We start from the raw sequence: 27,985 nt of genomic DNA on the forward strand, positions 1-27,985 counted from the left end.
TACTACAAATCGATTACAATTTCATTTATCTCTTGACTCATTTAATCATTTATTAATTATAGGTTTCTCCTAACCTTACGTGATTGTATTTCGAGATCGAGAAACTCGCATTTGAACGAGATAAAGGAAAAAAAAAGTGTCTTTGCGTTGCTATTCTAAAACGATGGTAATACGAGGTCTCGGAGTGAAAATTTAATTGACATGGAAATCACAGATGGCGCAGGGGGTCCCTCTGCAGTTAATTAGGGCCTCGGAAACCACGAATCCAGAGGATTTCTGGAGTTTTACTTCGATTTCTTTACAATTATTGTACGAAAACGATAGGTGGAGTATGTCATTTAGTATAATACCCAATTTGAAGGCTCTGATATGAGAAACGAAAGAGTTAAGACAATTTTACGACAATTTAGAACACTCTGGTAATCGAGAAACTCGCATTTGAACGAGATAAAGTAAAACAAAGTGTCTTTCCCCTGCTATTCTAAAACAATGGTAATACGAGGTCTCGGAATGAAAATTTAGTTAACACGGAAATCAAAGATGGCGCCAGGTGTCCCTTTGCAGTCAATTAGGGCCTCAGAAAGCATGAATCCACAGGTTTTCTGGAGTTTTATTTCGATTTCTTTATAATTATTGTATGAAAACGACAGGTGGAGTATGCCATTTAGTACAATACCCAATATAACTCGACACAGCTGTCAATATAAAAACCAACGTCGGCAACCTAGGCATTTAGAAAAATCTTCTTTATCGACGTCGATCAAGTTCCTCGACGTGTTTCACTTCACCTTGATATCGGCGAACGAGGGATAGTTGAATTTTAGGTTTTAAGTCGTGGGCTCCGTTGCTGGCTCGCTTCACATAAAAGTGATCAATTGTTTAAAGCAGCAGAATTCAAACACGGAGACGGACAATCAATATTGGCACTCGTTTATCACGCTGCGACGTCTGTTTTGCAGCACGCGTGACCATTTAGCGAGATTTAAATCGGTTCGATGCTTATCACAATGCGGCAGAATTTCCCGCCAGTTGATTGCACTTCGCATGTATAATGCATTTTCGATTCTACCGGTTTTTCCCCCAATTTTTATTATTTTTCTACGCCCTCGGGATACGCGAACGAGTCTTCGCCTCGTCACCGATAAATCCTTTTCCCGTAATTACTGCAAATTATCCAGATATAAATTCCACTTCCGGTGTCGTGAAAGTGAATATTTTATTCTCAGTTGTTTACTTAAGGTTTAACGAGCAATTGCTCGTCCCGTCATCAATAAATCATTTCAACGTAATTATCATAAAGTGCCGTCATGTACATCGCAGCTTGACCGCGGTGAAAGTAAATGTTTTATTTATTTGTTGGTTTAAGGTTTAACAGTTGATCGCTCGTGTTGTTACGAGTAAATCCCTGAATTTTAATCACTATTAATTGTTGTTATGTACGTTTCGGTTATATTGATTGATTACAATTTCATTTATCTCTTGACTCATTTGTGCCCATAATTATGAAAGTGGTCTAAGTCATGTATTTTTTGTTTCGAAATTACATTGAATTCATTTAGTTTAAAATAATGTGGCGTGAAACAACTGATGAACTCATTTTTTTTTTAATTTTGACTTAGACCACTTTCATAATTATGGGCACATTTAATCATTTATTAATTATATAATAGATTTCTTATCACCTTACGTGATTGTATTTCGAGATCGTGAAACTCGCATTTGAACGGGATAAAAGCAAAAAAAAAGTGTCTTTGCGCTGCTATTGTAAAATGACGGGAATACGAGGTCTCGGAGTGAAAATTTAGTTGACACGGAAATCACAGATGGCGCCGGGTGTCCCTCTGCAGTCAATTAGGGCCTCAAAAACCATGAATCCGGAGGATTTGTGGAGTTTTACATCGATTTCTTTATAATTATTGTACGAAAACGACAGGTGGAGTACGTCATTTAGTATAATACCCAATTTGATGGCTTTGATGTGAGAAACGAAAGAGTTAAGACAATTTTACGACAATTTAGAACACTCTGGTAATCGAGAAACTCGCATTTAATCGGGATAAAAGCAAAAAAAGTGTTTTATGCGCTCCTATGCTAAAACGATGGTAATACGAGGTCTCGGAGTGAAAATTTAGTTGACACGGAAATCACAGATGGCGCCGGGGGTCCCTCTGCAGTCAATTAGGGCCTCAGAAAGCATGAATCCACAGGTATTCTGGAGTTTTATTTCGATTTCTTTATAATTATTGTACGAAAACGACAGGTGGAGTATTCCCCTCCGTACAGCACCCAATATAATTCGACACAGCTGTCAATATAAAAACCAACGTCGGCAACGTAGCCATTTAAAAAACTCTTCTTATCAACGTCGATGAAGTTCTTCGACGTGTTTCACTTCACCTTAAGAAATAAAATTAATTAACGCGGAGTGAAAAAAAAAAGAATTGCGGCTGAATCACTGGTCGGTGCTTGTTGCACTTTGTACTTTCCTTGAATTGAATTTGCAGGGTTCCGGTGGTTTTAATGGGCGTCTAATTGAATCGCAAGGAGGAATGCGCGCATTCGAGCTTGCTGTTCGATTTGGTGCATTCCAGAGTGCACCCTGGGGTACTCGGGGGCATTCCGGGGTATTCCGGGGTACTTCGCTTGGATGCGTCGGGAGGTGCAGATTGCGGTGCACTAATAATAGACGACGATAAAAATTTGACGCGCAAAATGCGCCGCGGGAAAAGAGCGAAAACACGAGGGCAACGCTCGCCTCTCCTCCTCTCCTGGAGAGAGTGCTCTCTCTATCTGGTTACCGAACAGTGTGTGGGCGTTTACATGTGGAAGCCATAGCGTTACACACGGACGGGCTAACGATAAATCCCTGTCGGATTAAAGGAGAGCCGTGAAAACTCGCCGAGCTGACCGGAGAACTTGGGGAGAAAAATCGAGACCTTTTTCCGAAGCCCAAGCACCGCCGAACGTGGAATATACGTAAATTTAACGTATATAAATGTTTATTTAACGTATGTGAAATATATATAGATATCTATGAATATATATAAATATCTGAGACCTTTTTCGAAGTGCCTGATAGCGTGAAAAGTCGGCAGGGGCGAAAATGAATCTATTATTGATAAATTTTGACTGCAAAAATTCATTCCTTTTTTCCAATTCATTGCCAATGTTATGAAGAATCAGCGAGAAATCGCTTGAAATTGACGGAAAAAATTGAATCAATGACAATGGCGGAGTTTATGTAGAGGAACATTACGAAAGAATCATTGAAGTTCTAAATGCGGACTTCGGCATATAAGTAATTGCAATTCCTAATCACTGACGTTGGTTACATCGAGAACACATTTTGCGTCTTGAAATTGGCGGAAAAAATTTAATCAATGACAATGGCGGAGTTTATGTAGAGGAACATTACGAAAGAATCATTGAAGTTCTAAATGCGGACTTCGGCATATAAGTAATTGCAATTCCTAATCACTGACGTTGGTTACATCGAGAACACATTTTGCGTCTTGAATTTGACGAAAAAATTGAATCAATGACAATGGCGGATTTGATGCAGAGGAACATTACGAAAGAATCATTGAAGTTCTAAATGCGGACTTCGGCATGTATTAAATTAGCGCATCATAATTCATATTAGTTGTTTTTCTTTTCTTTTTTAAAGTGCCATAGGAATGGATATTACGTGTTGGCAGCATACATCAGCGTGATAAGGTACTCTTGGAGAAGCCGTAGGGTTACACACGTACAGGTCAACGATAAATCCTTGTCGGATTAAGAATCCCGAAAACTTGTGGAGCAGTCCGAAGAAGTCGCGACGAAAAATTGTGATGTTCCAGACGTGGGAAATTTTCTCGATTTGGAAATAGCGCGGAGTAAAAGTCATCGAGAAATGTGGAAAAACGAGAAATCCGGACATTTTATGTGAAGTGTAATTTATATATCATATATAACATTAAAAAATAAAAAACTCACGCCGGAGGATTAGATCCAACATGGCGGAAGTAAAGCTTGAAATTTGACTACTATTTCGAAAGTTGAAATTGTTTAAAGCTACGCAGTATTTATTATTTATTTAATATGAGACACGCTTAAAATAGATGTCTCTCTCAATCTTTCATACCTGTCTTTACATTCAATACTCTCTTTTCATGTGTACATATATAATATATGTTGGCTGTGTGCCAATTGCGATTCTTCCGTAATGTTCCTCGACGAAAAATTCTGATGTTCCATACGTGGGAAATTTTCTTTATTTATAAATTGCGCGGGAGTTAAAGTCATCGTGAAATGTGGATAAATGAGAAATCTGAACATTTTCTGTGAAGAGTAATTTATATTTGACATATAACATTAAAAAATAAAGAACTCATGCCGGAGGATTAGATCCAACATGGCGGAAATAAAGCTTGAAATTTGACTATCATTTCGGAAGTTGAAATTTTTTGAAGTTACGCAGCATTTCATTTCATCAGCGGTATACTTTATGAACGAATAAAAAACTTACAATTTTGAATAATAAACCTGTGATTCCTATCAAAATTCCTTCTTGCTTTAAGTGCGGGACACCCTCTACTATTTCATGAGCGAATGTGTCTCTTTACTTGTTTTCTGTAGGACACATAACCGTCGATGTATTTCTCGTTTCTCGAGTTCCTTCAACTGCGGAATGCGGTGTAAATTAAGCCGACATGATCGCGGACGGCCATTAAATTGTTCGTACTTGTCTTGTACTAATCATCGGCCATTATCGTCTTCGAGGAACGTTGATTTGCGATTCGTTTCCTGGTCGCGCGACCATGAGACGCGATATCGGTAGTGGTGGAAATAATACCTCGCGATTAGTATCGATTCCTAACACTAAAATATCAATACTTAAGGTGAAGTGAAACACGTCGAGGATCTTGGTCAATGTCAATAAAGAAGATTTTTCTAAATGTCTACGTTGCCGACGTTGGTTTTTATATTGACAGCTGGATCGAATTATATTGGATATTGTACCAAATGGCATACTCCACCTGTCGTTTTCGTACAATAAATATAAAGAAATCGAAGTAAAACTCCAGAAATCCTCTGGATTCATGGTTTCTGAGGCCCTAATTGACTGCAGAGGGACCCCCTGCGCCATCTGTGATTTCCATGTCAATTAAGGTGAAGTGAAACACGTCGAGGAACTTGATCGACGTCGATAAAGAAGATTTTTCTAAATGCCTACGTTCGTTTGTATATGGACAGCTGGGTCGAATTATATTGGATATTGTACCAAATGGCGTACACCATATGTCGTTTCCGTACAATAATTATAAAAAAATCGAAGTCAAACTCCAGAAATTCTCTGGGTTGATGGTTTCTGAGGCCCTAATTGACTGCAGAGGGACCCCCTGCGCCATCCTGTGATTTCCAGGTCAATTAAATTTTCACTCCGAGACCTCGTATTACCATCGTTTTGGCATACAAGCGCATACAACACTTTTTTTGCCTTTATCCCGTAAAAATACGAGTTTATCGATTACCAGAGTGTTCTAAATTGTTGTAAAATTGTCCTGACCCTTTCGAGTCTCATATCAGAGCCTTCGATAATTGTATATTGATCGAAATATGAGAGCTTGACGCCATTTTGGTTCTGGTCTGGGTTGAGTTAAAAAATTTTGTTAAAAAATCCAAATGTTGAATGTGTCAGGACAATTCTTAGATGATCAGGAGTGATGTGTCAAAGTTTCGGATAGTTTGGTATAATACCCTTAAAAAAAGTGTTGTAGTCGAATGGACTGATTTGAAGGGATTTCTTGTAGAATTCATTCGAAGATATATGAAATATTGCTTGAAAATCTCAATGGCATATTTAGTTTCAATAATTTATAAACATATATACAGATTATATATTTTAATGTATGAACATATAATAAAAATACATTTCTAGATATCGGTACTCAGGCTAAACTCGCGCAATTCCGTTTAACAATAAGTACCTTCAAAGAAAATAATTTCTAAATATTTCTAAGAAAAGAAAATAATTCTAAATATTAAGCACCTTCAAAGGGTCTTACTTACTTGAAGATGCTCTTCGGGTCAATGCCTGCGGGCATCCTAAGAGGTATTTTTTGTTGCTCCAATAGGGATATGTTGTTGTCCTGTAACCAAATGTAAACGCAATTATAGACAAGAGAAACAAATGTCTAATTCTTATTTTTTCTTTTTAAACCTAATATGCAGGAAAATAATTTCTAAAACCTACGCAGAAAAATAATTTCTTGCACATGGGAACTTTCAAATAGAATTCGACTTTACGTGAGAACATAAATAATTATTTAATCATATCCTTGCAGCGATTTATTAATTATTTCATCGTGCAAATTATCATACGGGGCACGAACTACTTTACACATCCTACTAAAAATCTATTACGGTAGAATAACAAAGGGAAAATATGGAATAATCTATAAAGAGGTTGAAAAGTGTCCGCAATACCATGCTATGTATAATAAAAAATTGAAGGATGCAAACTTCGATGATGGATTGCACCCTGTACTGTCTGCTCAATGGGTACTTTTTAGCGTATAGAGTACCATCGCTTTCTCGACTATCAGCAGATAGGATTCAATCACTATTAGGTTAATCGCTAGTACATGCCTTCGTAACGTAATAACAGGAAATTGGAAAACTCGGCAGAATTGAAAAACAATCTAGTACGAGAGTCTTGAAATTCATATAAAACTCGTACTCCTCCAACAATTCATACCCTGATTACCTAACTTTTCAAAATTGCTCTCAACATGCATGCAACTATTTACACCACAATTGTGTGTACAACAATTATAGAAAAGTGCCTTGCTTCGACCCTACGTTTACCTTAATGAGAACTTTGGCAACTTTTAAAACACACACACACACACACACACAGGTGCCAACAGGAGCCTTTAAGGTGATATGAAAGAGACAGCCCATATGTATCTGAGAAGTCAAATCGTCGGTGATAGTATTTCCCGAACTCTAGAAAAGTGCCTTGCTTAGACCCTGCGTTTACCTTAATAAGAACATTGGCAACTTTTAAAACACACACACACACAGGTGCCAACAGGAGCCTTTAAGGTGATATGAAAGAGTCAGCCTATATGTATCTGAGAAGTTAAATCGTCGATGATGGTATTCCCCGAATTGGGGGTACTGATTTGTTTCAAATTTGACCACGGGAATTTAGAGACCCTAAAGTAGGTCCTAAAACTCATGAAACTTCATTTTTCATATAAAATATATTTATTCATCATGGACTAGAACCAGCATGCCGTAGTCCGGACGCATTTTCGATGTTTTACGCTTCTTGGAGGCTTAGAATCGAAATTTAAGAGTTTCAGGACCTAGCTCGAACAATTTAGAACACCGTAGAAATGAAATATTACAGAGTCAGATGGGAAAATATGGAAAATACATTGCCCAACGATTGAAAGAGCTTGGCTTGTCTCGGGGCTAAGACATGTTCTTAGAGAAGAAATTTAGTTGCGACTAAACGTCACAGATGGCGACGTTGGTCCTAAACAGTCGTTAGAACAATGAATTCCCGGGATTTCACAGTTTTACATCGACCTCTTCATCATTACTTTACCGAAATGACATATGAAACGGTTCATTTCGTATAATTCTCAACGTAGACTGTAAAAGACTTCAACATAAATATAAATGTCGGTAACGGAACGCGCCAGGTTATGTCGCCACTTGAGTATTCAAAATGTCGTTACCACCAAAAAGGGTATAAATGAATTTTAATTTGTCGACGTGGATTAAATGTCTCAGCCCCTTTCATATCATCTCAAATCATCCGATCATCACCATATCTCATTACACAGACATTGCACAGATTTATAGGACTTTGTTTCCAGCTGGATCCTTTGGTAAGCACTCATGTTTGATTTTAGGTGGAGCAGCGAATACCTGAGAATTCTTGGGCTTGGCCGAGAGATTGAACCATCAAAAAGGGTATAAATGAATTTTAATTTGTCGACGTAGATTAAATGTCTCAGCCCCTTTCATATCATCTCAAATCATCCGATCATCACCATATCTCATTACACAGACATTGCACAGATTTATGGGACTTTGTTGCCAGCTGGGTCCTTTGGTAAGCACTCATGTTTGATTTTAGGTGGAGCAGCGAATACCTGAGAATTCTTGGGCTTGGCCGAGAGATCGAGCGGCTGATCGACGACCGCGTTGGTGTCCTGGTGCGCCTGGGCGCCAACAAGGGGCGCCTCCCTCGGGGGCAGACACCATTGGGGCAGCAGCGTGGGGTAAGTGCCGCTGAGGGCGGCCGCCACCACGGAAGCAGCCATGGGGTCGACCTGGACCGACATCGGAGACTCCGCCGATCGAGAGCTGCTGCTGCTGTCGCTCTGGGGACTCTGTAATCAGCCACCGAGAAACGTCTCTCATCAGTTTCACCTCTTTTCTTGGGCAAGACCCAACGACATGGACCAAGAGGACCATTCATGAGGTCCAGAAATGGAAGTTCCTGTCCTGGCCACGTCGATGGGACTTCCGCTTTCGAGATCGAATCGCATCTCGGTGGTTCTTATCGGATACATCCCTCATGAATCTTTAACCGGAAACTCAAAGAACGCTGCTTAATGGTGTTTGGTGGTAGTTTTCTACTGGTTGTGGTCCCTTTGGAACTTTCTTTGGGGGCGGGTTAGAGGTTTCTTGATAGGATTTGGGTGGCAACTACTCATGGGGTTAGGGGACCAAAAGTGCACTGAGAAACCTGGTTGTGGAAGGTGGTCGCCTCAGTGCTTTGCGATATTGCACGGAAAAGAATAATTTGGTTAGAATTACTACAGGGACATGGTTAAAATACTGTGGGAAGTGAAACCACATAAATGGTGAAATTTACCACATGCAGTGGGAACTCTATCTATGTATATACTGTATCCATGGCGCTGCACCAAAAGGTGCAGGAATGATTATCATTTGTAATGGTAATATTAACTACACTAAGAAGTTACAAGACGCACAGGAAGATGGAAGGTTCATCTGGGAGCTGTAACCACATATTATAGAAAGGTTATACCCGTTGCAAGGTTATTCTACATTTGCCTATGTGATTGCAAAAACAATGGTTTGGCCCTCTGTAATCAGCCACCGAGAAACGTCTCTCATCAGTTTCACCTCTTTTCTTGGGTAAGACCCAACGACATAGACCAAGAAGAGCCAACATGATCGGGTCCTTCCCAATCAGAGACGGACCATTCATGAGGTCCAGGAACGGAAGTTCCAGTCCTGGCCACATCGATGGGACTTCCGCTTTCGAGATCGAATCGCATCTCGGTGGTTCTTATCGGATACATCCCTCATGAATCTTTAACCGGAAACTCAAAGAACCCTGCTTAATGGTGTTCGGTGGTAGTTTTCTACTGGTTGTGGTCCCTTTGGAACTTTCTTTGGGGGCGGGTTAGAGGTTTCTTGATAGGATTTGGGTGGCAACTACTCATGGGGTTAGGGGACCAAAAGTGCACTGAGAAACCTGGTTGTGGAAGGTGGTCGCCTCAGTGCTTTGCGATATTGCACGGAAAAGAATAATTTGGTTAGAATTACTACAGGGACATGGTTAAAATACTGTGGGAAGTGAAACCACATAAATGGTGAAATTTACCACATGCAGTGGGAACTCTATCTATGTATATACTGTATCCATGGCGCTGCACCAAAAAGGTGCGGTAATGATCACCATTTGTAATGGTAATATTAACCACACGAAGGGATTACAATACGCCCAGAAAAATGGAAGGTTTATCTAGGAGCTCTAACCACATATTATAGGAAGGTTATACCCGTTCCAAGGCAAAACTAAATCAAAAGGTATGCATTGTGTCGGAATATCATGTATCAAATTCCCTCCAGGAACGGATAGACAGAGTGTTGAACAAGCCGAAGTGTTTCCCCAGCTGTTCGCGCGATCGCAAATGATCTGTAGATTTATTTGGCCTTGTCTCGTTCGCGGCATGATACTTTTCCTAACTCGATTCGGAAGGGCGTGAACATACACAGAGTCCAACCTGGAGCTTAAAGGGTTGACCCCGCAAGTAAGTACACACATTGCAATCACGGTTCAGTTGAACCGTGTGGTGACACATGTTCTCCGGAGCCGGACCCTGCCGCAAATAGGTGAAACGGAGTGATCGATGTGGCCTTTTCTAATCCTAATGCATGCGATAAGTGCATTCACCGGTTGATGCATTAGAATACGGCCATGCAGATTGCAGTTATTGTCACGCTTAGGCGCGTAAGACAAAGGCTCGCTAGACAAAGAGTCGTACAAAAGGCGTGCGATTCTGTTACATTGTCAGCTATTCGCCCTCCGACAGATAGCTACATGAATCAGTTGTTATCTGGCCCGGCCGAGACCACTAGATGCACTTTCGAGATAGACCTAACAAAGTAATTACAATGTGCAAATCTTGTTTCCTTTGCCATTTTTAAACTGACTATTGCTGATATACTGTTACCTGGGAAATTGTGCAATTCGCGGTGCTTTTAAGGTTAAGTGAAACACGTCGAGGAACTTGACCGACGTCTGTGAAAGAGGTTTTTATAAATACCTACGTTGCCGAAGTTTGTTTTTATATCGACTGCTGTGTCGAATTATATCGAGTACTGTACGAAATGGCATACTCCACCTGTCGTTTTCGTACAATAATTGTAAAGAAATCCAAGTAAAACTCCAGAAATCCTCTGGATTCATGCTTTCTGAGGCACTAATAGACTGCAGAGGGACCCCATGCGCCATCTGTGATTTCCATGTCAACTAAATTTTCATTCCAAGACCCTATGTTACCATCGTTATCGCTTAGGAGTCCATAAGACACTTTTTTTGCCTTTATCCCGTTCAAATGCGAGTTTCTCGATTACCAGAGTGTTCTAAATTGTCCTGACCCTTTCATTTCTCATATCTGAGCCTTCAAATTGGGTATTACACTAAATGACATACTCTATCTGTCGTTTTCGTACAATAATTATAAAGAAATCGAAGTATATGTCCATGAATCCAGAGTATTTATGGTGTTGTGAGAGATGGGAATAAAGATTCTGGTGAAACTTAAACGGCTGCTGATTAGGTTGGCCTCGCATAGTGTTGGTCGGAAACAAAAATTGAGCACTTATAGTAAGGACCGAAATCCAAAGACGGATACAAATGGTGTTGGTGTTGTGAGAGATGGGAATAAAGATTCTGGTGAAACTTAGACGGGTCCTTGTTAAGTTGCCATCGCGTAGTGTTGGTCAGAAACAAAAATTGGGCACTTATTGTAAGGGCCGAAATCCAAAGACGGTTACAAATGGTGTTGGTGTCGTGGGAGATGGAAATAAAAATTCTGGTGAAACTTAGACGGCGGCTCGTTAGGTTGGCCTCGCGTAGTGTTGGTCGGAAACAAAAATTGGCACTTATAGTAAGGGCCGAAATCCAAAGACGGATACAAGTGGTGTTGGTGTCGTGGGAGACGGGAATAGAGATTCTGGTGAAACTTAGACAGCTGCTCGTCAGATTAGCCTCGCGTAGTGTTGGTCGGAAACAAAAATTGGGCACTTATAGTAAGGGCTGAAATCCAAAGACGGCTACAAGTGGTGTTGGTGTCGTGGGAGACGGAAATAAAAATTCTGGTGAAACTTAGACGGCTGCTCGTTAGGTTGGTCTTGCATAGTGTTGGTCGGAAACAAAAATTGGGCACTTATAGTAAGGGCCGAAATCCAAAGACGGTTACAAGTGGTGTTGATGTCGTGGGAGACGGGAATAAAGATTCTGGTGAAACTTAGACGGCTGCTCATTAGGTTGGCCTCGCATAGTATTGGTCGGAAACAAAAATTGGGCACTTATAGTAAGGGCTGAAATCCAAAGACAAATACAAATGGTGTTGGTGTTGTAGGAGACGGGAATAAAAATTCTGGCGAAACTTACAAGGGGCGGCTGGTCGTCGTGGGGCAGCTTGCCATCGAGGCAGAAGTAACACTTATCCAGCGGCTTCCAGTCCTCGGGAGGTGGACTCGATCGCCGACCTGGGTGAAGGGGCAGGGGCAGGGGCACAGACAGGGGCAGGGGCAGGGGCAGCGAGCCGACGGGGGTGGTTTCCGCCGACCTGCTGCCCTCGGGCTCCGCCGCCCCCGAGCCACCCCCTGTCACCGGCGCCTCCTGCAGTTCCTCCTCCTTCTTCACCCGAAGCAAACCTGCGGTCACCTGTATCCGCTCCAACGCGACTTCCTCGATCCGTCCCTGGAATCGCCGAAAAGCCAAGTTTTAATTTATTCAAAACGATAGGAACATGTGCTTCCATCGATCCATAAAACCATCAAATTTTTCGAGTTTTTCCTCCAAATATAGAAATTCATGGAAGCAGTTTGAAGTTTACATCCTATATTCTTACGTCCATGATTCAAAACGATTGGCACATGTATCTTCATCGCCCATTTATCTATCATAATAGCCCGTTTAACTTTTAAGAACACCGAAGATAGCGTATCAGTCACTAACGGAATGGACCCTTTTTGTAAATACCATGCACTGTGTGCCCTGTCCATATGGAGCTGTGTTCTTGGGCATAACAAATTCTATCTATCTATCTATTTATCTATCTTCCACGAAGGAGACCCGCGCGGTGGAGTGGCATAGAAAAATTGTGTCAGTTAGGAACGTCTCCACCACCTTTACGAGCTCCGTGGTTCTCCGGTACCAAAATGGCGGTCGGGGCGCCGGCAACTGACCTTGGTCCCTTCCGTGTCGGTGGCGTTGGTCGGGTCCCGGTCCCGGTTCGCCGGCTGGTCCGGTTCCCGGGCAGGACTGACCGTCCGGCTGGCGTCGACGTCCTCGGTGACCTTGAGCCTCCTCTCGACGGCGTCCTCCCCCTCCGCCGGTTCCTTGGGGTCCCCCGCGAGGGCAACGGGTCCCGCCACCGTCCTCTCGGCCCCCTCCTGGTCCTCCCCCTGGTTCTCCCCCTGGTCGCCCCCCTGGCTCTCCCCCTGGACTTGGGTCTGGGCGTCCCGGCCCCCTTCCGCAGCCTCCGAGCCGACCTCGACCTTGATCTCCTCCGGCCTCAGCCGGCGCAGCTCTTCCTCCACGTGGTTCGGCACCCGGGGAGGCTCCTGGGTCTCCTGGGTCTCCCGGGGCTCCTGGATCTCCTGGGTCTCCTGCTTGACCGGCACGGGCCCCGGGGGCCGCGGCCGGTGGCCTTGGGGACCGCCGGGACCACCGGCTCCACCGGCGGTGCCCTGGTTCGGGAGCTGGTTGCAGGCGGGCAGGCCCACCGGGTAGAGCCGGTGCTGCTGCGGTTGCGTTGCCGATTCGCTGCGAGTGCTGCTGTACAGGGTGTCCTGGTATTGCTTCCATCTCCTACGGCCCATCAACTCTTCCGCTACCCGTTCCAGACCTGCGACACCACCGCAACTACATCAAACAATGATGAGCGGCTCATCTGGGGAGCGGCGACTCGGGAGTCGCTCCACCGGGAAGGGTCCAGGGTTTGGGATTGAGAGCATTGGTGGACAAGAATGTTCTTAACCCTTTAGCTACTATAGTGGCTTTCGCGCATGCTACCCATTCGAACGGTACGCCACTATAGTGACTTTCGTGGATGTCATGACTTTTAAGGGTATGTCGCTGAAGTGGCTTAGGATTGAGCGCATTCGTGGGGATGAATGTTCTTAACCTTTCAGCCACTATAGTGACTTTAGTGAGCAAGAATGTTCTTAACCTTTTAGCTACTATAGTGGCTTTCGCGCATGCTACCCATTCGAACGGTACGCTACTATAGTGGCTTTCGAGGGTATGATGTCTTTTAAGGGTATGCCGCTGAAGTGGCTCACTCTGTCTATAGATATGTGTAGCATTCAGTTCAATTGATAAAAGAAATAGTCAAAAAACATAAGACGTTAGACAATAATTATAGCAATCGTAATAACTCTACTGCAGACCACCCATTAAGATTAAAAGAAAAGCATTTGCCGTCATTTTGTAAAACTGTAAATACCAAAAAACGTCGCATACGTTCAATAAATCTAAATGTCCTCTTCCATAACTGAGAAAAAGAAATCACACGTTCTAACCTAAAATCATCGAAATATAGTCTACGGAACCGTGTTACAATCTAGTACGAAAGATGTCAAAAAATAATATGGAAGTCATTTTAAATTAGCGAAATCGTATCAAAATTTGATCCAAAGCGTCTTTTCAAATACTAACCTAAAAACGTTGAAATGTAACACACAATAGCGATCCTATTACAATCTAGAATAAGGGGATGATGAAATCGCCGTGTAAGAATCAACGATACATTCAATAAACCTACATGTTCTCTTCCACAAATGAGAATTAGAAACAACACGTTCTAACCTAAAATCATCGAAATGCAGTCTACGGAACCGTGTTACAATCTAGTACAAAAGATGTCAAAAAGTAATATGGAAGTCATTTTAAATTAGCGAAATCGTATCAAAATTTGATCCAAAGCGTCTTTTCAAATACTAACCTAAAAACGTTGAAATGTAACACAATAGCGATCCTATTACAATCTAGAATAAGGGGATGATGCAATCGCCGTGTAAGAGTCAACGATACGTTCAATAAACCTAAATGGCGTTTTCCACAAGAGGGAAGTGACGGATCCGGCAAGCGAGGACAACGTAACTGCGAGAGGAAAGAATCGAGGAAGACGAAAGATCGGAATGGACTTTATCGCTGCCCCGGAGAGGTTAGGATCCGGTTGAAGAGGTTACGTCACCTATCGCTGAGAGGATCGACAGATGTAACGCCTAACTGGACTTTATATCGCGCGATATTGGACTCTAAGGACCTTATTAAGGTCCCCGAGGTTGCAATGGGTGCTCATAAACATTTAATTCCGACTATAAAATCGATTTTGAGCCGGGATCGAGTCTTTCCTGCCGTTGTGCCAATCGGCGACATCGATGAAAAATATAAACGTCGGGAATTTGGCGCTTCAGATGACATATCAGTTAGAAGAATTTGTTTTTATCGATCTGAATTAAGTTTTTTGATTCTCCTTTCTTGTTACTTCAAAATGTCAAACTCTTTAAGGCCGTCTCTATGACGAAAGAATTGGAAATAGCGAATAGTTTAACTCGTTGAACCCGGAGCCATTTCAACATATGGGCGAAATTCGTCTGACCGTGCAGGCGAGATCGGACCAAACGTCGGGCGCCTTTAGAGCGCTCTTAGTAGCCAAAGGGTTAAATAATATATTTTTTCGGTTAAATGAATGTTTATTTTCGCAGTGTAGAGGAAAACCTCCGTTGAATCTCGATTACGAGGTGTTTCTTTTTTTCTATCGCATAGAAGTCGCCGTTAACCCGTTGAACACGGAGCCATTTCGACATATGGGCGAAATTCGCTTGACCGTGCAGGCAATATTGAACCAAACGTCGGGCGTCTTTAGGCGCTCTTAGTAGCCAAAGGGTTAAATAATATAATTCTTCGGTTAAATGAATGTTTATTTTCGCACTGTAGAGGAAAACCTCCGTTAAATCTCGATTACGAGGAGTTTCTTTTTTTGTATCGCATAGAAGTCGCCGTTAACCCGTTGAATACGGAGCCATTGCGACATATGGGCGAAATTCGTCTGACCGTGCAGGCAATATTGGACCAAACGTCGGGCGTCTTTAGGCGCTCTTAGTAGCCAAAGGGTTAAATAATATATTTCTTCGGTTGAGTGAATGTTTATTTTCGCAGTGTAGAGGAAAACCTCCGTTAAATCTTGATTACGAGGTGTTTCTTTTTTTTGTATCGCATAGAAGTCGTCGTTAACCCATTGAACACGGAGCCATTTCGACATATGGGCGAAATTCGCCTGACCGTGCAGGCAATATTGAACCAAACGTCGGGCGCCTTTAGACGCTCTTAGTAGCCAAAGGGTTAATGCATAGACCTGCATGACACAATTGCGATTGACGTTAATTTTTCCTGCCATCTAGTGGCCATGACAAGGAAACGAACCTGAAGGACAAATATGTCTTTTTTATTAATAATAAAATTTCTAGGAGTTTATGATTTCATTTCTTGCCGATGTGTCGGGGCTGATTATACGTCGTGCGTTGACACTTAAATGCCGTCATCATTCACAGTTAAATAAGGTTTACTTAGGCGGAGATGCACCGTTGCACTTAGAGGAGCATTAAGTAAACACCCAAGGTCTTGTTTGCGCGAAAGCAGTTTAATGTATTTCTTTTTAAAGACACGGCCGTAAAAGACAATCAACGCGTTGCCGTTTTATACAGCTAGTAGACAGCTCGTGAGAATTTCAAGTACAGAGATGATATAAGTTGCCAGAAGCAGTTCCTATATCTCCTTTTTGTCTCAGAAAATTATCCTCCTTAGCCTTGGTGGCGATAAAAAAAAACACCTTGTGCAATTTATCGACACGAAATTCCAGGTGTAAAGCTCCGCTTCGAAATTAACGACGCGGAGTAATTATTCAAACAATTTCGGAATATCGCATTCGAAATCCATTCCTCTGTAAATCTCGTAAATAATTGTTTCAGGCACGAAACAAAGTTTGAAAATTTCTGAATATTGTTTTTATAGAAATATCCATATTATTCATGCACTTTTAGTACATAAGGTTATAGTGAAATTATAAATTTTATGTCATAAAAGTGAATTAGTACACATTTATTACANATCGCCTTAAGACTACAAAGGCGTACTCGGACATACCCAGGACATTTGTCAAATTTGTTTGTCTGCTGACAGAGAAAACGTTTGTAATCAAATATCGTTAAACACAAATTTATAACATATTTTATACATTTATTGTATCCGCTTCGAAATTAACGACGCAGAGTAATTATTCAAACAATTTCGGAATAACCGTATTCGTAATCCATTCCTCTGTAAATTTCGTAAATAATTGTTTCAGGCACGGAACAGAGTTTTAAAATTTCTGAATATTACTTTTATAGAAATATCCATATTATTCATGCACTTTTAGTACATAAGGTTATAGTGGAATTATAAATTTTATATCATATGTTATATTATATCATTGTGCTACTAAGGGGCGTTTAATTTTTGTACTCTGGATAGATCACATTACGTTATAGTGGTAATCACAGGGCTATAGATGGCTTTTAAAAATTGTTGCGAAAATCATGTTATTTCGTCGCAGTAACTAATTTCGCGATACTTTTTTTTTCGCGATGCCGGGAACCTCATTAAAAAAAGCTCAAAGCTTATACTTACCGAATAGCTCAAAGGATTCATCTTCAAATTCTATATTTGGCTCAAAGACCTTAAATTTTGAAAACATGAAATAAAGAGCCGAAAAGATATTTTTTTTTTATTCTCAAAGATGCGGCTCCCAAATCAGGAATCAGGAGAGATTCAGTCCACGAGAGGGAAACCTTTTACTCATTATTTGTTAATTATTTTTCAAACGATAAAATAAAACTATCGAGTCACTGACATCGAAGTAAATAATTCGACACGGGAAAAGGTTCTCTAAAATAATAATCGATTGATTAGAAATTAGATTTAACCTCAAATTGAAACTAATCTCGCAGCAGTAAATTTAATAATTGGAAACAATAAAATCACTATTACATTTATTTATAGAAAGAGGCTCAGAGTTACTTTTTGTATGACTGTGACAAGTTTTTGAATATTATTGTTTAGAATGTTTAGAATTATTTGATAACTTTTACAATTAATATGATTAAATGTGATTTAATTTTGTATAATAATTCATTCATTTCAACAAAACCTTTCATAACTTCATTTAATTGTTTCATGGTCATTTTGTAATGTTTTTGATGCCACAACAATGCATAGCCGGTTTTTGCACATTAAAAGTTGTTTCAAGATATACCTTGTATGTTTTCGCGCAATTGTTTCTAAACTTACATCCGTAAAATCCTGGTTAAATTTTACCAATTTTAACAACTTTACCAATTTTTGCGTAATACGATTAAATATAATTTAATTTTGTATAATAATTCATTAATTGCAACAAAACCTTTCATAACTTCATTTTATTGTTTCACGGTCATTTTGCATTGTTTCTGACACCATAACAATGCAAAGCCGGTTCTTGCACATTAAAAGTTGCTTCAAGATACACCTTGTATGTTTCCGCGCAATTGTTTCTAAACTCACATCCGTAAAATCCTGGTTAAATCAACTTTGTCAATTTTTGCGTAAACCACTGAAGAACTACATCGCGGTGCGATTTAATTCTAATTAACCACGTTTCTCACTGAAATATAATTAAATTGATCCCTTTTTTTCTCAGGCGAGAGCTTTAAGCTCGAACCCGCAAGAGGGACGAGAGACGTACCTACTTATTACCGTCGGTTGTAATTGTAAATTAGCAATTAGTAAGAAAAAGTACAGTTTCCGTAGTTTACATTCCGAGTCGTGAGAAAAAGTTGCCCCTTCGCATAGAATACCATAAAGACCCCTTACATGACGGCGATTATTAAAAAATAACACCTTAGAACATCGACAATATGGAAGTGCACCCTCAACCATGAAGAATACAATGCAACAACGTACCGAGGTAAAGTAATTACTTTTATCATAAAATATTCCTTTCGACACTTCCACTTACATCTTTCATTCGATCATGAAATTATATAATACCAAAAGAACATATTTTAAATGAACCATAAGTAATGTTTACTACGTAGGAAAATCTAGATTATTATTCAAGTGTGCGTTACGGAAATAATAACAAACGGAGCAAACAGGATTAATTGTTTGCTTACATCAATACATACAGGATACATTGTTTGTTTGAAATTTAGTTGATACGGGAATCACAGATGGCGCTGAGCGTAAAAAATTGAGAGAATTTCTTATTTATATTAATCAATTAATAAAATATAATAATAAATTAATAAAATATAAATTAATAAAAATCTCTCTACACCCATATGGAAAGGATTATCACAATTTGGACAGGAAAGTCAAATAATGAGCCGAAAGGTTTAACGCGCGTATGCAAATTAGCTAGGAAATCCGTAATTTCATAAACTGTAAAAATGGCGCCTGAGTATTCCCTCGAGTGAAGAAGAAAAAAAGTCTAGCGGATTATGAACGCAAAGTAAACGCACTTAAATTCTTTCGGAGCACCATTTTATTGTTTACGTGATGATTGCTGCTCCTGCTTCTAATTCCTTGCTGGTAAGCAATTTCCCTTTATTGCTGCGTTTACGAGTGTATGTCCATACATTGTCTTGTACGCTACAAGTGAAGTTAAGATTCCATACGGCGTATGACTTCTTTGTCGTAATGTTTTGCATACGAATGTTAGAAAAGTACTACGTTACATGCTTGATAATGATTCCCGGGAGAATTATTAGCCGTCATTGTTTCCCGCTACATTCTCTGGAATTTCATTTCATTTATGAAATTGTCAGAAGTTCTAGTTGTTCGGGAAAAGTTCAAGCGAGGAGAAGTTTATTTAACAAATGAAGTGTAATTCATGATAAACAAAAGCGAATGACGGGTAAAGGCTTTCTTGCACATTTTATCATTCCTTTCCCTTGTTTACTCGGCATTTTTATTCTTTTATTTGTTGTTATCGATATATTATTAATTTCAACCATCAAGCGAGGAGAAGCTTATTTAACAAATGCAGTGTAATTCATGATAAACAAAAGCGAATGACGGGTAAAGGCTTTCTTGCACATTTTATCACTTCTTTCCTTGTTTATTCGGAATTCTTATTCTTTTATTTGTTGTTATCGATATATTATTATTTTAAACCATCAAGTGAGGATAAGGTTATTTAACAAATGAAGTGTAATTCATGATAAACAAAAGCGAATAACGGGTAAAGGCTTTCTTGCGCAATTTATCATTCCTTTCATTGTATATTCGGAATTTTGATTCTTTCACTTGTTGTTGACGATATATTATTAATTTCAACCATCAAGCGAGGATAAGGTTATTTAACAAATGAAGTGTAATTCATGATAAACAAAAGCGAATGACGGGTAAAGGCTTTCGTGTACAATTTATCATTCTTTCCCTTGTTTATTCGGAATTTTCATTCTTTTATTTGTTGTTATCGATAACCGCGTCTATTGATGTTCAAAGTAGGGCACTCCATGACTTGAATGATACGTCGTGGTATTTCTTATTTTTTCCCCTGGGGTAGATCGTTCGTAATGTTCGATCGATTTCTGCAGCTGGTTGTTAATACAATTTTGTAAACATCCTTCCGTGCAGCACGGCCTCTATCCCAGAAACGCAACGACGCCTCTGATGATCGTCGGCCGATGTGCGACAAAATCAATTCGGTGCGAAATAAAGCGAAGGCTTATGAAAAATTACTATGCACCGTACACGAACTGGCGTGACTGCAAGGAACATGGCAGCGCGCCATGTGCCGGCTGTCCGAATGCTGACCGATCGTTGCCCATCCATTTAAACCGTAATCGAGAATCGATCGACGTCCTCCAAACGAATCTCCTGTCTCATGAAATTGTCCTTTTCAAAAAATTATTGCATCTGATAATGATAATTAATTTTTTCCATTTTTTTTTGTACGCCACATGAATTGTTATGGTACTTCCTTTACACCTTTGATCGTCTCTCCGCCAGTTTGACCGTAATCGAGAATCGATTGATGTTCATCAATGAGTCTCCTGTCTCATGAAATAGTCCTTTTCAAAAAATTATTGCATCTGATAACGATAATTAATTTTTTCCATTTTTTTGTACACAAAAATTGTCATGGTACTTCACTTATACATTCGATCGTCGCCCCGTCAGTTCGACTGTAATCGAGAATCGATCAACGTCCTTCAAATGAGTCTGTTGTCTCGTGAAATTGTCCTTTTCAAAAACTTATTGCATTTGATAACGATAATTAATTTTTTTTCATTTTTTTTGCACACCAATTTTCATGGTACTTCTCTTACACATTCGATCGACGTCCTCCAAACGAGCTTCTTGTCCAATGAAATTGTCCTTTTCAAGAAATTATTGCCGCTGATAATGCTAATTAATTTTTTCCATTTCTTTTTTTGTACACAACATCAATTGTTATGGTACTTCTCTTACACCTTTGATCATCACGCAGTGGGGCCAAATCTCAAAAAGGTGGGCAAAAGCAGACAACGTTTTCCAATTAAGTTGAAACGCCCTACTCGGGCGTTTTCGGGTTCGCTGCTTACGAATCCGATGTTAACATTAAAAAAAATATAACCGAGGATTCAATATGGCGGAATAGTTATCTAAAAATACATTGAATTTATTTGAAATTCAGTATTTCGTGGTCGCTGATTGCAAATCCAAAGTAAAAAAATTTAATGATAACAATTAGACCGTAATCTAAAATCGATCGAAGTCCTACAAACGAGCTTTCTGCTCCACAAAAGACTTATTCCAAAAACATTATCGTAATTGTCAGAAGACGAAATGTTTTTACGCGGATCCCTTGCTCTACATAATTGCAACTATTGATAATTCATGATTTAAATGTGTTGTAATCTAAAATTTGCCATGCTTTCTGCAACTGTACTACTCAACATGGGCATTAAAATTTCAATTTTATTCTAACCATGAATGGTAATCGAGAATTGACCGAACTGATTATCCGTATACCAGGAATTTCTCCGTTAAATCGGCGGAAAAAATGTAATCGCATTTTTAGCCATTATATCTTCCCTGCCATATCGGGCTTTCGGGGAACCACATTTTCGCGCAATCCATTCAGGGCTTACAAGCGCTTTTGTGAGGATTGCTGGTACGTCATGTCGGCTCCGATAAGAGCCAAGTATTCGGCCTCTGGATAAGAAAGTGAAAAAGTCCCTCTATCTCTGTCTCTACCGCGAACTACAAGCGAGCGCAATGCGCCGAAGTGCAGCCGAAAATAATTGCATTTCTCATGATATACGTTCGATATTCTAAAATATTCTATACATCGTGTAATTAAAAAGCACCCCCGCAAAATCTTGTTATCAACGTGATATGAGAGGCGCTGTGAAATTTAATCATTAAACAGGAATATACATAACATAACATAAGTTAGCGTGTTCCGTTACCGACATTTATATTTATGTTGAAGTCTTTTACAGTCTACGTTCAGAATTATACATACTGAAGCTTTCCATACGTCATTTCAGTAAAGTAATTATGAAAGTAACGACGTAAAACTGTCGAAATCCCGGGAATTCATTATTCTAACGACTGTTTAGAACCAGCGCCGCCATCTGTGACGTTTAGCTGCAACATTTATAATTATATTGAAGTCTTTTACAGTCTACGTTCAGAATTATACATACTGAAGCTTTCCATATGTCATTTCAGTAAAGTAATTATGAAATTAACGACGTAAAACTGTCGAAATCCCGGGAATTCATTATTCTAACGACTGTTTAGAACCAGCGTCGCCATCTGTGACGTTTAGCTGCAACTAAATGTTTCCTCTAAAAACACGCGTTAACCCCGAGACAAGCTCTTGCAATTGTTGGTGCAAGTATTTTCCATATTTTTCCACCTAACTCTGTACTGTTCCATTTCTACAGTGTTCTAAATTGTTCGAGTTAGGTCCTAAAACTCTTCATTATCGATTCTAAGCCATTAAGAAGTGTAAAACATCGAAAACGTCCCCGGACCACGCCATGTTGGTTCTAGTCCATGATAGATAAATAAATGTTAGACGAAAAATGAAATTTCATGAGTGTTAGGACCTACTTGAGGGCCTCCATATTCCCGTGGTAAACTTTGAAAGGAATTGGTACACCCAATTTGGAGAACAATTTCACCAAAGATTTGACTTCTCAGATATATATATATATACCCTACCAGCACAAAATATTTGTCTTATATTTTCTATATATTTAACGAATATAGTACATTCTTTAAATATTTAGCAGACATTTGAAATATTTGCAAAATATTGACTTAAGAATATTATTTTCATAATATTTGTATATTATTAGCTTCCATGTGTTTCGTAGTATCTTTCCTACAGATAAACAAAACATTTCCTTTCATTTTAATATAAGTATTTTCTAATATATTATCTGTTGAATATATTATTTATAGATATACATTTTAGATATCTCCGAATGAAATCTACGAGAGATCTTAAAAAACCTGTCGCTTGAGATATTTAGCAAGGATTACAAAAAATATTTAGAAATTATTCTGTGTTACTAGGGTAGGCGCCAGACTATATATATGAAAGGGTCACCTTTCATATCACCTTAATTAAGCATTCGTGATTATAAATTGGGTTATGGGTGAATTTTTTTTCAGAACTAGCCCCGGATTCCTGGGACCTAATGCAATGTGACATAGCACATCGCGCGTGCGTACCTATGACAAAACATCTGAATAAATTATGACACTGTTTGTCAAATGTTCGATAGCAGCAGGGAGACTACTATTGTCGATAGACATACACGAGTAAAGAGCTCATTCGCGATTCGCGCATGCTCTGTGTAAACGCGTGCACTTCTCTGCAGCTTATCAAATAACTTCTGTTGACGTGATAATAGTCGGGGACCAACGAAGACCGTGGAAAGCGAAAATTGTTGAGTATTTTGGTGCCACATATGTTTTCAGTGTACTCAAGGAATGCTACGCAGGAAAAATGGACAACCACTTATTACACTTGAACATTTGCAAGAAAAATTGTATGAAAAGTTGGAAGCGACGCAATGTCGTTGAATGATTGGGTAAACCCAGATGCGGGAAAATTGTTATCATTTTAGACATTTTATCATCATTTTACATTTAATTAATCCTGTAAATGAGCCCTTGTAAGGAATTTCAGCGGTTGTGGATTCTTCGTCATTCTTTTTATTTTTGTATTAATGTTGAATATTAAGGGAACTTAATCTTAAAACTCTACCGAGGTCGATGAAATTTCCCGATGGGTGGAAACCCAAGAGAGAAACGGGAATGCTCCTTTATGGCTATTTTAAATAATAAAATTGAAGCAGAGTCAGTTTGAGAACTTGTTCAATATATTTTTCATCAAGTTGGAATGTGGATATAAACATTAAGTATATATGCAAAATGTTAGGTTACATGAAGTGTCTTTTTATTTTTCTAAACGTATTTTCAACGATGTCGATTAACCTTCGGTAGACGTCTACTAGAGCTATTATATATTTTGTATGCGTCAAGAAATAGGTGGATATTTGTAGATAAATAGTGGATGCATAATTTTCATCTACAATAGACATAGATATTTATGTATATACTTTAGATATTATTTTAGGTGGATGATTGAACGACGGGAGAAAGTCGTAAATGATAACGGATAATACATAATTGATTAATTCGTTGTTGATTATTTTTCAAATAACTATTTAAAAATATCAAGAAGACCGAACGGACTTATCCGATAACCCAATACCCAAGCGTTATTACTCTTCCATTTATCTATAAAATGTCCAGTGAAAACAGGCATTAATTACAGAAACGGAAAAGCTTCTTCGCGTCTGGCAATATTTCAAAAATCTGACGATAGAATGTTCCTCCGCATTTGGCGTGAGAACCATTTTTTACAGAGTAAGGATACGAAGTTAGAACGAAGAATCCCTTTTTGGCACCAGTAATCGAAAGACTGCAGAAATGGACGAAGTTGCCAAATTCCTTGAAGTGGCCGACGCCAAAAAGGTCAACAGTTTGCTGATTGGTTTCACAATTTGAATTAATTTTCCTTGATATTTAGATCGTTAAAATGGAATGTCAAGTGGATAAAACTGAGCATTTTCGATACCACTTCCTTCCTTTATTTGCATAATCGCGGTGATAAAACCGATAAAGTTGCTCGTGAGATTTATGGTTTTGACGGAATGACATAGTTGTAAACGATGTCATAGTTGTGAACAAAGAACAAGGATACGAGGTTAGAACGAAGAGTCCCTTTTTGGCACCAGTAATCGAAAGACTGCAGAAATGGACGAAGTTGCCAAATTCCTGTAAGTGGCGGACGCCAAAAAGGTCAATGGTTTGCTGATTGGCAAAGTAACCGAGGTCAGGATTCGGCAATCGGGAAGTAGAGGAAAAAGGAAGGTCTCCGAAGAGAGATGTCACTCGTACAAGACGTTGGTGGCTTTCGGCCAATTGGCCACGCTTTTATGAGTCCTCGCTTTGGTTTTATGAGAATCTTCACCTCGTTCGTTCTCTTCTCTTCTGACACTTGTACTTGAAGTTCGGAAGCGATATCTTCGAACAAACATATCGCAGTCAATGCCCAGGCAACCCATGAAGTGGAATATGCGTAAATTAATCGTCTAAATTAGGTCTATAAGCATAGCAAATGTATATCGTCTATCATCCACCTAAAAAAAATATCTAAAGTATATATATAAATATCTATGTCTATTGTAGATGAAAATTATACATCCACTATTGATCTACAAATATCTATTTATTTCAAATCGGCCCTATCCACCCAGGCAACCGATGAAGTGGAATATACGTAAATTAGTCGTCCAAATTAGGTCTATAGGCATAACTGTACTGAACAAGTTCTCAAACAGACTCTGCTCAAAAAGTGTTATGAATTAAATTTTTTTCACGAATACGTATGAATAGAAATACATAGACCATCTATTGTAGATATCTACGATATGTACATTACGTACTATGTCCGAACATCTACCCTTTGAGTAGAGTTCATAGATATGTCTTGCATACGTTAATAAACATTTATATATGATTAATTTACTGATATTCCACGTTCCGCGGTGCCTGGGTAACAACAATTTGTCTGCATTAACAATATCAATGGCGAAGTCCAATCCCTGAAATTTCGCCTCTGATGGCGCCGCGACGCCAATTATTCCCGACGAATGGCGGCGTTTTGGAGTTTTTTTGTGTTTGTGTGGACCAGTTGATCTTCGGACAGAGGCAGGCCATCGAATGAGCGTGAGCCGATCAGGACGACTCAAAGGATTACGAATCGCATCGAGCAGGGGCGGCACGTTAAATGAATAGTCGTTAGCGATCCGTGAAACCGTTGCGCCAATTTCACGCCGATATCGAGTCTTCTAATCCGCCAGAGGGGCAGCTTAATGTGATATGAAAGAGTCAGCCTATATATATGTGAGAAGTCAAATCGTCGGTGAAAGTATTCCCCGAATTGGGTGTCCGGATTCGTTTCAAATTTCACCACGGGAACATGGAGGCGCTAAAGTAGATCCCAAAAATCACGGAATTTCATTTTTCTTCGAAAATTAATTTATTTATAGTGGACCAGAACCAACATGGCGTGATCCGAGCACGCTTTCGATGTTTTACGCTTCTTCGAGGCTTATAATCGAAAATGAAGAGTTTCAGGACCTAGCTCGAACAATTTAGAACACCGTATTAATGAAATATTACAGAATCAGATGGGAAAACATAGAAAATACTTTCCCGAACGATTGCAAGAGCAAGGCTTGTCTCGGGGCTAACGCGTGTTTTTAGAGAAAAACAAATTTAGTTGCAGCTAAACGTCACAGATGTCGACGCTAATCCTAAACAGTCGTCAGAATAATGAATTCACGGGATTTCGACAGTTTTAGGGCGTTAATTTCATAATTACTTTACTGAAATGACATATGGAATGCTTCAGTTTGTATAATTCTTAATGTGGACTGTAAAAGACTTCAATATAATTATAAATGTTGATAACGGAACGCGCCAGCTTATGTTGCCACATAAATATTCGGAATGGCATTACCATCAAAAAGGGTATAGATGAATTTTAATTTATCGACCTCGATTAAATTTCTCAGCGCATTTCATATCATCTTAATATCTTAAAAGTATTTAACTTGCTATACACTGTTAAAAAAAAAAAAATGATAATTTTACAAGATTTTTGTTGGAAGTTTTATTCAGACATGATATACTAATTTTATATTATAACCTTAGGTACTAAAAGTGTATGAATTTTATGAATCTTTTTAACAGTGCTTGTTAATATGTTACTTTTATTCCGGAATATGGCGACGAGTCATCAGTATAATTATATTACAACCTTATGTACAAAAAGTGTATGAATTTTATGAATCTTTTTAACAGTGCTTGTTAATATATTGCTTTTATTCCGGAACATGGCGACGAGTCATCAGTATAATTATATTATAACTTTAGGTACTAAAAGTGTATGAATTTTTTTAACAATGCTAGTTAATATATTTCTTTTATTCCGGAACATGGTGACGAGTCATCAGTATAATTACATTACAACCTCATGTACTAAAAGTGTATGAATTTTTTTAATAATGCTAGTTAATATATTGCTTTTATTCCGGAACATGGCGACCACTCATCGAAGTCACCCATCCTGGATATTTTCGTAGAATGACGCGAGCCCCTAAGATAGGAACCTTTTGCGTAAACGATTTTCGATGCAGCCTTCGAAATCGCAAAAAGGAATGCGGCGGATGAATTTCGAATCGTCGAATAGATTGGGAGAAATTCTTACACGGGAGAGAAAGAGAGATGAAAAACGTCATCGAGCCTGACGGAGTCTTCGACGAGTCATCGTCGCGAATAACGTGCAAACTTCAAGGTCTTGTAATGAGTCAGTGAATTCTGTCCACTCGGAGGAGTATTTTCCTCGGGAAATTTCATTATCACCGCACATTCGGACTCGAAACGAACGTTTCCTTCTGCTTGCGCATTCCACGAAAAAAGGAACGCATTCAAAAGTTTCAGAATAAAAACCACGTCGGAGAGATTTTTCCGAGATAAAAGGCAAAGCTGCACTGATAAAAGAAAATATATATATATATAATTTTACTATATTTTTCCTGGAGAGTTCTATTTGCTATAGCATAGCAGCGCAGAAGGCACTTTTTTGCGTTTATCCCGTTCAAATGCGAGTTTCTCGATTAGCAGAGTGTTCTAAATTGTCGTACAATTGTCCTGACCCTTTCGTTTCTCATATCAGAGCCTTCAATAATTGTATATCGATCGAAATACGAGAGCTCGACGCCATTTTGATTCTCGTCTGGGCTGAGTTGAAGAATTTCT

At 39.3% G+C, this 27,985-nt stretch overlaps 1 protein-coding gene across 2 annotated transcripts in view; it reads right to left on the bottom strand.

Annotated features, from left to right (window-relative positions):
* Positions 1-27,985, bottom strand: part of LOC105703733 (mushroom body large-type Kenyon cell-specific protein 1) — an 81,441-nt gene that overhangs the window by 14,429 nt on the left and 39,027 nt on the right. For both annotated transcript variants that reach the window (XM_012432333.1, XM_012432334.2), the window contains exons 2-5: positions 12,742-13,403; positions 11,942-12,253; positions 8,157-8,396; positions 6,055-6,134 (exon numbers count right to left, since the gene is read on the bottom strand). In XM_012432333.1, coding sequence (XP_012287756.1) covers positions 6,055-6,134; positions 8,157-8,396; positions 11,942-12,253; positions 12,742-13,403 — 1,294 coding nt within the window. The remainder of the gene's footprint in view (positions 1-6,054; positions 6,135-8,156; positions 8,397-11,941; positions 12,254-12,741; positions 13,404-27,985) is intronic.

Source organism: Orussus abietinus, unplaced genomic scaffold (assembly GCF_000612105.2).
Source record: "Orussus abietinus isolate OABI.00-Male unplaced genomic scaffold, Oabi_2.0 scaffold121, whole genome shotgun sequence".
Classification (NCBI taxonomy): domain Eukaryota; kingdom Metazoa; phylum Arthropoda; class Insecta; order Hymenoptera; family Orussidae; genus Orussus; species Orussus abietinus.